The sequence below is a fragment of the Bubalus bubalis genome, chromosome 5, assembly GCF_019923935.1.
Source record: "Bubalus bubalis isolate 160015118507 breed Murrah chromosome 5, NDDB_SH_1, whole genome shotgun sequence".
Classification (NCBI taxonomy): Eukaryota; Metazoa; Chordata; class Mammalia; order Artiodactyla; family Bovidae; genus Bubalus; species Bubalus bubalis.
In genome coordinates, this window is record NC_059161.1 from 106,232,347 (window position 1) to 106,245,140 (window position 12,794).

Below are 12,794 nucleotides of genomic sequence, written 5' to 3' on the forward strand. Positions count from 1 at the left end.
CAATTTTCTTAAAACTTCTCCTGTCGAACTGCCAGCCTCACAAATGAAATGCAGCCATTTAAAAATGTCTGCCTCTGCCTCCTCAGCAAGACCTTGGCGGCTCAAGCAGGTGTATTTTCTCACCTTCTCTTTTAACAATCACAGCATTTCTACCACTACCATGAAATTCTCAATTCTTTGCAGCAAATGAAAATCTATTGACAAAAATTATGGAACATGAGACTAAATTGTGGGGCTTTCTGTGCTCCAAGACCCAAGGAGATGTTTTTAAAATGAGCCTTTGTTCAGGGCTGCATACTTGCTGTCATGGAAGGCCCTGCACTGACTTCATTCAGTTCAGTTCAGTCGCTCAGTCGTGTCTGACTCTTTGCGACCCCATGGACTGCAGCATGCCAGGCTTCCCTGTCCATCACCAACTCCCAGAGCTTGCTCAAAGTCACGTCCATCGAGTCAGTGATGCCATCCAACCATCTCATCCTCTGTCATCCCCTTCTTCTCCTGCCTTCAATCTTTCCCAGCATCAGGGTCTTTTCAAATGAGTCAGTTCTTCACATCAGGTGGTCAAAGTATTGGAGTTTCAGCTTCAGCATCAGTCCTTGTAATAAATATTCAGGACTGATTTCCTTTAGGATGGACTGGCTGGATCTCCTTGCAGTCCAAGGGATTCTCAAGAGTCTTTTCCAACACCGTGATTCAAAAGCATCAATTCTTCAGTGCTCAGCTTTCTTTATGGACCAACTCTCACATCCATACATGACTACTGGGAAAACCATAGCTTTAATTAGATGGACCTTTGTTGGCAAAGTAATGTCTCTGCTTTTTTATTATGCTGTCTAGGCTGGTCATAACTTTTCTTCCAAGGAGCAAGCGTCTTTTAATTTCATGGCTGAAGTCACCATCTGCAGTGATTTTGGAGTCCAAAAAAATAAAGTCTCTCACTATTTCCATTGTTTCCCCATCTATGAAGTGATGGGACTGGGTGCCATGATCTTAGTTTTTTGAATATTGAGTTTTAAGCCAGCTTTTCATAATACTGACTTCATTATTTACCTATTTATCTATTTTCTGACATTCAAAATGCAAATACATTTAACCACTTTGTTTGATTGGTATAAATAGAATGGTTCAGGAAAAAGAAAGAAAAACAGCCGGCAGGGGTTGCGTCCCATTACACTTTCAAACAAGTAATACACAAGTACGCTTCACTCACCCAGAGATTCTTGCTGGGGTGATTCAGCCACTGAGTTCCGTTCAAATAGCCTGAGGATAGAAATACTGTACATTCCAAATTCTCTGGGAAGGACGCCCAGGACAGTGTATTTTTGATTTGTAAACTTTTTTCCAGAGTTCCCATCACTGTCGATCAAACAATAATGTCTGAGATTAAGGTGTCGGCAGAGTTGCTGTCTTCTGAAGTCTCTCTCCCTGGCTTGTAGATCGCTGTCTTCTCCCTGTGTCTTCACACGGCCTTCCCTTTGCAAGTGTCTGTTTTGTAATTATCATAACTACCTCTTCGTATAAGGACACAAGTCATTTTGAATTAGGGACCACCTGAATGATCTCATTTAAACTTATTTCTGTCAAGACCCCATCTGCAAATACATTGCATTCTGAGATACTGGGGGTTAGGACCTGAACACAGAATTTGGGGGGCAGGGTGGGGAGCACAGTTCTGTTTGTAACAGCGTGTCATATAAAGGACACGAACTGCCTCGGACTTAACTCATTCGACTTAGCTTCAGACCATCTCCTCCACGTGAGCCCAGCTATACTCAAAGATGCAAAGCTTTCTGAATACACCAATTCCCCCACCCCATCATGCTTCTGCAAATGTTATTCTTCCTGCCTGGAATGCCAAGAACATGGAACCCACTCCCAACTCCTTAGCCTGGTGAACTCCTAGAAATCAAGGCACAGATCAAATGCCAATTAATCCACCTCTGTGTTCCCACAGCCGGTATGTAATGAACATAGCACTTGTCTCACTGCATTGAATTTTTAAACTTCGATCTGCCTCCTTGTTAGAATGTGACACACTTGCATTCACTGTGCTTAAAAAATAGCAGGCATTTAATAAACGTGTGGCGTGAGTGATGTGTGAGAGATTGTAGGCTGAACTAAAAGCAAATTCTGCTAAAATTTAGAAGATATTATACATGGGAGCAAAGGACCTTAGAAATGAAAAAAAAAAAAAAGCAAGAACTTTATTATGGTTTGGCAGGGTTTGTGTTTCTCCTCTGCTTCCTGGGCACGTGGTTCTACTGAATTTCCCAGGCTCCCAGTCAGCGACTAGGGCACATGACGGAGTTGGCCAATGGAGGCCCAGCCCCCAAGACCCCCAGGAAAGTCTCCGCTCTCTTCGCACATCTGTGGATACAGAAAGTCTGGTGGACACTGAGGCCCTAGGAAATGGTAGAGCCATTAGCTGGGAAGCAGCTTGGGTCCCAGCATAGAACACCTGCTAATTCTAAATGGACTGTGACAAGAGGGAGACATAAACCTCATTAGTGTTAGGCCGCTGAGATTTGGGGGACGTTTATTACTTTGTTAACCCCCTTGACTAAAACGTACCTGAAATACTGGATGTGCTGCATCCAAGACATTCACTGTCAGCGTCCATCTCATCCATTTAAGTCACAGGGAGCATCATCAGGATTTTGCCTAATATTTGTGAAAATGAATCAGATGTGTCATCTCCAATGTACACAGGCATTTGGGAAAAGAAATGAAGCTATGGGAAGATAGAATAAGAGTCACATGATCGGGCTTGCGTTGGTGTTAAAACCAAACAAAAACAAAGCCTTGCTATTCACCTATAGCCTTCTCCTCTCGTTCAGAGCCAAACTGTTAAGACTAAGACTCATTTATTCCTTAGCATCTTGGTATTTGGTTTCCAATACCCCCTCAGCACTGATCACAAACTCTCTGGTCTTGCCTCAGTGGTTCTTCTCAGCCTCGCCTTAGCTCCTGACCACTGCTCTCTCTTTGAAGGTTCCCCTCCTTGAATGCTATGACTGCCTCCTGATTACCCTCCTACCCAACCTCCTCTCAGCCCATCCCCTTCTCCAGCTCCCTACATCCATATTCCCTAAGGTCATGTTCCTGTCCTTCTCCTCTCTCTTTTCTTTTTGTTTTCATTGGTTTTCATCTTTGGTCCATTTTTAGAACTGACCTTCCCATTTTGGGAGGGCAACTCCCTTTTTACTTTCATCTCATTTCTCCACCCCTCTCCTGTGACAATCTCACCCATCTGTGCAGGTGACTCACAGGCATGCCCTGGCCTCTTTCCAGCTGTCTTAACTTCTTCCAGTGGACAGTCTGCAAGTACCTCAAACAGACCCAACTACCAAACTCATGCCCCAGTCTTTCCACTGTTTTCCTTACTTCTCAAAATTGCACCCCCCCCTCCCCTCATTCACTGGATTCAACACTGCAAAGCCATCTTTGGGTCCCCCTCTTCTGCCCACATTTAATCAGTAATGGAGCTGGCTGGATCTCTCTTGCTCCTTCATTATTTGTTACCTAGACCACAATTAAAAGTTTATCTCTAACAATTTTTATCTGCCAGGGTCCAGTCAGAAAAACAAATCACACTATTTTTTTCAAAAAGAGAGAAAATAATAGCAGAAATTGGCTAAACGAGTGCTTAAACTTTTGAAAAATTAACAAGGCACACACTGACTTAACACAGAGATACAGGACACAGCTCCAGTATCCCTGGGGCTCGGAAACAAAGAGAAGAGATGGTGGTACCCTCATCTACATGCCTCAGGAACAGCTCTCCCGGGGGCGTGGAGTCAGATCTCTGAGGAGAGTGCTCGGTCTGCAGACGGTTGTCGCTTCCAAGGGGCACCATGGAGCTAAAGTTAGACACTGACTCCAGCTGTCATCCTGGGGGTGAAGGGCCATTGTCTGAACAACACTGAGGGGAACAGCTGGTGAGCAGGATGGAGTCAGTCCCTTCTCCCCTCCTCCTTCCAGCCTACTGGCAGAACTTAACACAAAGTCGACTGGCAAAGAGATGATCATTTTCAGAGTCCTAACGTGGAGAAGGAAATGGCAACCCACTCCATTGTTCTTGCCTGGAGAATCTCAGGGACGGGGGAGCCTGGTGGGCTGCCGTCTGTAGGGTTGCACAGAGTCGGACACAACTGAAGCGACTTAGCAGCAGCAGCAGCAGCAACGTGGACGCACAATGTAGAGGAGAGAGGTAGACTGGGCACATTTCCCTACCAATAGCTTCTCTTCTTACAAGGATTTCTGAATAGCCAGCATTGATTGAGCCCTTACTATGTGTCAATTACAATTCTAAGCACTTTATATGGTTAACTCCGCTAATCCTCAGCGTAACACTTGGAGGTGTTCATAATAACACTTGGAGATATGCACTGCACTATAACTAATCAGAATACAAACAAGGAAACTGAGGCACTAGGAACTGCTGCTGCTAAGTCACTTCAGTCGTGTCCGACTCTGCGCGACCCCATAGATGGCAGCCCACCAGCCTCCCCCGTCCCTGGGATTCTCCAGGCAAGAACACTGGAGTGGGTTGCCATTTCCTTCTCCAATGCATGCAAGGGAAAAGAGGAGAAAGTAACTTACAACTGACATACTCAGGATGCAAACCCAGGGTGCCCAGTATAAAACAGATGCCCAAGCTTTTTGTAATTTTCACACCCACATATACCTGAGGGAGATGCCAAAATAGAATAATGGGAGTAAGATTCCTTAAGCAAATGATTCTCAAACTGTAGCAGGTCTATGTGAGAATCACCTGGGGAACCTGACAAAAATTCAGATTCCAGGGCTCTCTTAGATCTCAGAGACTGACTTAAAAGGTCTGAGATGAGAAATCGGAATTTTGAACACACTATCCCTGGACACCACCCTTTCTTCCCACCCCAGCCCCTAGAAGCCTGTGGAACACGAACTTGGCAGGGATTGGTGAGTGAAGCAGAGAGGATATAACCTGACAAAGTCCACCTGCCCCCAAACTGAGAATCAGACTTCAAACACTTGAGTAAAGACAACAGAAAACTCTGTAGTCAGAACAATGACACCATGGGCCCATAGAGTATTGGAAGTGGGGAGATCACATCATGTTCTGCTCAAAATCCCTTCAATTCCACTCAACAGATTCATTCAAATACTTATTGAATGTATACTACGTGCTAGACAGTATTCTAGGTGCTTAGGATACATCAGTGAACAGAACACAGAGCCCTCATGGACCTTAAATTCTAATGGGGTGGAGAGGGAGGCAGTATGCAGTAGACACAATGAATAAAGAACACAGTATGTTAGAAGGCGGGAAGTGTTATGGGGAAAAATGTAGTGTGGGGCAAAGAGGAGGAAAAGGGCAAGAAAAGGATGTTACAACTTTCAAAATGTGGATGAAGGCAGGCCTCACTGAGAAGTGGACATTTCAAAGAAAGCTGGGAGGAAAGGCACTGTGGATTTCTGGGGTTACAGCAGTCTCGGCAGAGAGAACTGGCAGGGAAAGGCCTGAGGCAGAAGTGTGCAGGGTGTGTGGGATGATCAAGGGGGAAGCAGGGCAAGTGGCCAGCCCGACCCTGCAGGCCAGTCAGGGCTTCGCCTCTTCCCCTGGTGACATGCTGAGCCACTGGAGGACTCCTGAGCCCAGGAGTGCCGTGATTCAATCTGCCTTGTACAGGGCTTACTCCAAGGCTTGTAACTGGGTGAGGGTGGAAGCAAGGAGACCAAATAAGAGGGCTGTAGTCATGCAGGCAAGAAGTGATGTAACTCGGGGCCACAGCAACAACGGTGGCCACGAGTCACTTCTGGATATATTCTGAAGGTGGAACTAGTAGGATTTCTCGAAGAAATGAATATGCAGTATTATGGGAAAAAGTGATCAAGAAAAACTGTGAAGTTTTGGCCTCAGTAATGGAAAGGATTAAATTTCTGATCAATGGATGCAAAGAACACTGAGGGTAGGGAATAAGGTTGTTTACTTTTTGTTCACTTATTTTAAAATGTATTCTATGTTTTATTTTTATCTATTTTTAAAAATCTATGTTGTGCGGGTAGAGCTAGGATAGAAATCAGAAGTTCAGTTTCAATTTGGACAAGTAAATTTTAATATGTATACTATTAGATGTTGAAGTGGATACGTCAGGTACACAGTCTGGAGTTTGAGAAGGAAGTCTGAACTGGAGTTAATAACCTGCGGTGTATGTCACCACAAAATCAGATGAGATTATCAAGAGGAAGTGAGTTTAGATAAGGAGCAAGGAGATCAAGGACTAGCCTCTGGGACATTCCAGCACAAAATGGTAGGGGCGGAAAAACAGCAAGGAGATGTCAGGCTCTCAAGAGCAACCAGTGAGATGAGGAGCAAACTCAGGAGTGCTCGCTTCTGGAGGCTGGGTGAGCAACTGTCAGATGCTGCTGAAGGTTCTGTAAGATGGACTTGGAGCTAATGCTGAATTAACAACACGGAGTACTTGACAAGAGCAGCTTCCATGAAGTGCTGGAGGTCAAAGCCTGACTGCAGATGGGTATGAGGAGGATGGGAGAGAGAACCTGGAGATACTGACAAGGTGTTCAAGAACTTCTACTGACGTGAGAGTAAAGAAATAGCTCCTTGGGACTTCCCTAGTGGTCGTGTCTAAAACTCGAAGCTCCCAATGCAGGGGGCCTGTGTTCAATACCTAGACAGGGAACTGGATCCCCGATGCTGCAACTAAACATCTCACATGTCACAACTAAGACCTGTGCAGAGAAATATACACACACACACACACACACATACACACATATATATACATACATATGTATAAAGAAATAGCTCCTTATTGCTCACTTTAATCTTATAGCTCCTTAAATTACCATTCAAGACCCCTGGTGATCTACTAATAGCTCCCATCCACCTTTGCAACTTATTAACCAAGCTCCCCACTTCCAGTACTCTATGGGCCCATGGTGTCATTGTTCTGACTACAGAGTTTTCTGTTGTCTTTACTCAAAGTTCTCTCCATGAGAATGCCTTTCAATTCCAACTATCTACTTTCAAATTCAGTATCACAGAAGACTGTGATACTTTCTAATGCCCTGTCATCCATAAACACTTCCCTGATCATAACCAGTGAGGCTCTCCCCAACCTCTAAACTCTAACAATATTTTATTTGGATCCCTCTTATGGTGTTTAGTGGTTTCTACATTATCTTACATTTTTCCTTCTACATTCTAAATGTAGAATGTACATTCTAAATGTACATTCTTCTAAATGTAGAATTATCCTCTACATTTATCTTAGCTTCCCCTCTAGACTGTAAATGCCAAGGTTAGTACGCCCAACTAAATGTTTTCTGGCCTACAATACCTAACATGGTGCTCCATAAATATTTGTGGGGTAATTTTAAAATGAATGAAATGTGCTTTCCATGTTACATATCAATTAGATATGCTAGAATACAGTGGCTCTGGGAATCTGAATTATAAACAAGTGAGCTCCAGGTCCCTGCCCTATCCCTGTGGTTCTGATCTAAATGGTCTATGGATCACAATTTGAGAATATTTACTTGGCAGGAGTTGATAGGAAAGGAATGGAGAGAAGATATAGCCTGAAAAAGTAATTCTGCCTCTCAAATGAGAATCAGCTTTCAGGCACAATTCTGGTCACATCATTTCTTGCTTTAAAACCACACATTTAACAAGTTCACTCAAATATTTACTGAATACATATGTGTCAGGCAGTATTCTAGGAGGCTGGCACTCTAGAGTGGGTAGCCCACTTAGTATCCATGTGACCTTGCAGAGCATGCAAACATCTTTAGGCTTTACTTTCCTTATCTCAAAGGCTCTGTAGAAAAAATGAGAACAAATCACTGAGGAACTGAAAGGTCTATGTGGTTAGAGGACAAAGTGTGGTCCAAAGTAAGATGGTAAACAAAATAAGGCTCTATCATGCAAAGCTATCTTGAGAAGGAAATGGCAGCCCACTCCAGTATTCTTGCCTGGGAAATCCCACAGAAGTGGTTGGACATGACTTAGCGACTAAACAGCAACAGGCCAGGGCCAGCAGGGCATGATGGGAATTTTAGCTTTTGCCCCAGGGCAATGGGAAGCAAAGGCAGGGTTTTCAGCAGGTAGGCGCCATGTCCAGGGATGTGTATATATCTGTGTGTGTGTGTATATATATGTGTGTGTGTGTGTGTGCATATAAATAATACCAAGAGTTAAAGTTGAACTAGCATTTCCTCCAGAAGGGGGAAATTAGCATTTACCATCATATCCATTTAATATTTTGAAGATACTAACTAAAAATTCTAATTAGTCTTTAATACTTCCTATGTTCAATTTTCTAAGTAAAACAGGAAAAGAAATAAAAACTTGCTTATTTGTATTAACAATGATCTTACCTCATTCCTGGAACTGGGAATGTTTCTTCAGTCCTAAATACACCTTTTCTTAACTTAAGATTCAAGAAGTGTTAAGTTTCAGAAACTAAATCTCAGCTACAAAAAAATTGTTTTATTACATGTGAAAGCAAAACAGGTACATCTATTTAAATACTTTTTTTTACATATTTATAGATAAAACAAAGACAAATAATTTATCAAAAATTACAAGTTTAAAGAATAGTACTACTTTGAAACAGCCAATAAAGTATGTGAAAATACCACACTTTCTCCATAATTGGTGAATATTATTGCCAAAAAAAAAAGGAACTTGCATTTTCTCATGAAAAATATAAAAGTTCTTTTTAGACGTTGGCTAAGATTGTTCAGGAACAGTCCGTCTTACTAAACCTGAAAAAGTGTAAATGCTTTCTTGAGAACTTCTGTTTTTACCAGATGGCTTTAAAAGCCACCTGTGCTTTCCTTTGCGCTTAGGTGAACTCTAAATCTTCATTTCACTTGCAGACCACAGAGCATCGATGTAAGTACAAACAAATCAAAGTGACAGTTACGGGCTGCTTTTCTTCATACTGAGCGAAGAACTTTCTCTTTAGCCGGGTGAAAGACCATGGTGTACTGGGAAGTCCAGTCTACTGCACACGGCTTGACCAAGCCAAAGCAGCCGCACTGGAAGAAATCTGCGAGGTTCTGTGTGAACCCAAGGCTGCCAAGAAAGGAACAGAGCACGACTTACATTTCCTGTTAGCACGTGATAAACATTCACTCAAACCCTAAATGTGCACTGAGAATTTACAATACAATCCTTCTAAGATCCCACAGAAATCCAGAGGTGAATCAGACCGTTCCTTGAATCTAGGACCCTTAAAACCGAAGCTTGGCTCCATTTCTGAACGTGAATCCCTATTTTGAGATTCCTGGCAACTTAAGTTCATTTTGGATCCTCACTTACTGGAAGGATCACCACCACTATTAAGTTTTTGTTTTTTCATTCCCACTGTTCTAATTCAGGCCTGGACTATCTCGAAGGCCAGACAGGCCAGAAACACACACGCACACGCACAACCAATAAGATGAGATTCCTCTAAGAAACTCTCTAAATGATGCTTCTTTCTCAATTCCTTCTAATTCATCTTACATACTGGAGACTGGGCCTCCAAAAACATGATACATCACAGCTCCTCACCTCCCAATCAAAACCCTTTAAAGACATTCCTCTGCCCAGAGGCTCAAATCCAAATTCCTCATCTTTGTACTCACAGCCTTACACAATAAAAGCCCCAAGACTCCTCGGGTTTCAACGCTCCAAACATACCTTTTGTGATAGCTACCCTGGCTTTACTTGCCCCATGATCACAACTGCATGGGCCATTCTACTACCCTGGAACCCACATTTCACTAATCTTATATCACGTAACACCCTCATCCTCTTAAGTCCTACCAGTTCTCAAGGCCCAGGGCAAGGTCCACTTCATCTTTGGAGCCATCCTGACTGCATATATCTTCACCATCTTTATTTTCCTCCATTAAATTCCTGAATGCTACTATCTGTTCCAGTTACCATGAATATTCATTTTTATGCATGTGCCCCATCTTACACGAGAACACATCTGTGAGTGAGGATGAGTGTGTGCTGCTGCTGGTTGGCAAGAGCCATCAGAAAGAGTTCCAAGGCTGCTCAGAAGGCAGCTTCCCAGGCAGAGGGCTGCCCACGTGGAACTGACCAGGTAGAAGCGGGAAGGCATGCTGGAGATTGACAGGGCCCAGCTCAAGAGCTGGCTATGAGTAAAAGTAACTTAGGGAGGACAAATAAGACAAACCTTTGGGTTGAGCAGCATTTGGAAGCCAGATTCAAAGTGGCTCCAAGGCTTTACCTTTAGTTTCTCCAGGGATGCTGCCGTTACTCGTCATGCCCCAGCTTGCTCACCTCTGGCCCTTTATTCAGACTCTTCTCCAGGGCTTAGAATGCCCTTCCTTACTTCTCCCCAACCCCATGTCTTTCAAGGCTCAGCTTAAAATTCCACCTCTATCACAAAGAGGTCCATACTTCAGTGGACTAAATATTTATTCCTCTGGTTACATCCCTGAGAAAGGGACTTATTACCACCACTGCCAGTTTCAAGCAATCAACACAAGCTTAACACCACTCTCTATTCTCTATCACTTTGGTCCCCTCTTCCCAATTAAGTCAATTTCTCTTCTCTAAACACACATCACAGTCATATTACAGGCTCTGATTTCCCTGTCTAACAGCCTAACAGTTTCATCTTGTACCATGAGTGTGCTTTAAAATAGACTGCTCATGAGATATGCAGTAAGCGTTCAAATCCCTGGAGGGCCCTGGGTCACCTCTGCAGTGCTCCCAGCCTCCAGATCCCGATATATGTGACAGGGAGATAAGCTTCAAAGCCTGATGGTTCACATCATAAGAGGATGGTCTTCCTACAGACACACTTATTTTTGACAGAGGACGGGTTTTATACAGCTGGTGCTCTGAGGAGAACATATCCCAAACCTGAAAAAGTAGCTTTTCTTTGACACAGGTGGGCTCATTAAACCATAGGGCTAAAAGAATTACTGGTGATACAAAGTCAGGTTGAAAATCCTGGCAAAGCTCACAATCTAACGCTTTCTGCAGAGAGCCCTGTGGCTGGCTTTCTCAGCCACGTGCTCAGTTATCTCACACTGACTTCATGCCAGCAATATGCAACCTTGTGACCATGTGGCTTGACTGAAAAGATCCCCCGGCTTGGCAAAACTTCAAAGTCACTTACTGTTTGTGTTCGGTCCAGTAGACTAAATCCCAAATTCTTACCACCTTGGGGCTCATGACCTTACCACTCATCTGCTGTTACTGAGGCTTCCAAGAAAGAAGAGGTTCAACTCCATCAGGAAGCCAGTCGGGAGGATGGCAGCAGGGCCACGGGTGGTGACAGCGAGGCCAGCACCTTCCATAGGCCCAGCAGGAGGAATAGGTCTCACTTACTTGTAGGGGGTCCTCCTGAGGGACAATGTCTGTTTCATGTGCTTGCTCTGCTTCAGCAGGCTGGTTCTTTCATAGGAGGTCAGGCCCAGAAAAGCAATCTGAAAAAGAGTATTGGAAGGTATGCAAAAAAAAAGAAACCACACCACCACACTGAGGCTCATCACTCTTGGCAGAGCATCACGGGACACTGATAAACAATCAGCTCTTCGCCAAAGACAATATCACCAAGCCTTCTAACCACAGATCGTGGTAAGGGAAAGGACTTTATAGCTCAAAACCAGACTCTCCTATATAAATCTAGTGGCTGGGCTTTTTTTTTTTTTTTTGGATTGTCTGCTTTTTATTAACCTTCAAGAAAGCAGAGGGCATTGACTGATAATCATGAAAAGATTGCTTTAGCAATTCAGGCCATGGCTTATGGCAGTGTTTAGATCCTCAACACATTCAGCATTCAAATTTCAGATGAATCAAGCAACATAATGTCAATATTAATACAATTATCTCAACCTCTATATGCTTCTTAGTATCTCTTTGAAAAGGGTCAAATAAAGTTAATCTGAAGTGAAGGACATTTGAAAACTGTCCTTTATAAAGACAGCCCTAAATTTGGGAAAGGGTAAGAATTAAAGAAACTTAAAAAATTCTAGAATCATTGAAACCAATATTATTCACTGAGATATCTCATCCAATTCTCAAACAACTCAAACATCAAGTTCCTTATCTGTAAAACACAGATTATCACAGCACCCTCTTCAGCTTGTCTAAGGACTTGCGATAGTATGTTTAAAATGATCTAGTGCAGAGGTTGAAAGAGGTGAAGCAACTGGTCCAAGGCCACACAGCTTAGAAAATGACAGAACTGGGATGGACACCTCGGTCAGCATGAGAACGTCCAAGCACTGACACTGTCCCTACGATGTCAGCATGGGAAAGTCCATGGTCCCTGTCAGCAGTCTACACTCTCGTTTGACTTGCTACAGTCAAAACCATGACTCATCAGAGCACTTAGGAAATGAAAGACTTCAAATAATTGGACTATTTTGTTTATTAAGAAAACAACTTTACTCTGAATTCTCATATTTGAAAATTATCCAAAACTTTGAGCCCACTTTCCTGCCTTAGAGAGTATAAACAAACTTTCTTTTAAAAAGCAAAGATATTATATCCTCAAATACTTGTACTTCTTTAAAGAGTCCAGAAAGAAGAAAGAAAAATTTAGAACTGATGTCTCAGATCTTAGGTTCTGCCTCTAACTGAGCCCTATGGCCATAAGCAAGGCACTCAGCATCTCTTAGGCTTAGCTTTCTCATCCGTAAAATGGACACACGACTTTGGCACAGTCTCCATCTCAAATGTTTGTGAGGTCACTGATGCAAAAGTGCTTTGGAATACGTAAAACATATATAATCATTTGCATTAATAATAT

At 43.1% G+C, this 12,794-nt stretch overlaps 1 protein-coding gene across 3 annotated transcripts in view; it reads right to left on the reverse strand.

Moving 5' to 3' along the window:
- Positions 1-8,477: 8,477 nt before the first annotated feature.
- ZDHHC13 (zinc finger DHHC-type palmitoyltransferase 13) overlaps positions 8,478-12,794 on the reverse strand; it is a 52,603-nt gene continuing 48,286 nt past the window's right edge. For all 3 annotated transcript variants that reach the window (XM_044943492.1, XM_025286298.2, XM_006045633.3), the window contains 2 exons: positions 11,369-11,466; positions 8,478-9,088 (listed from right to left, as the gene is read on the reverse strand). In XM_044943492.1, coding sequence (XP_044799427.1) covers positions 8,950-9,088; positions 11,369-11,466 — 237 coding nt within the window. In that variant the 3' untranslated portion in view covers positions 8,478-8,949. The remainder of the gene's footprint in view (positions 9,089-11,368; positions 11,467-12,794) is intronic.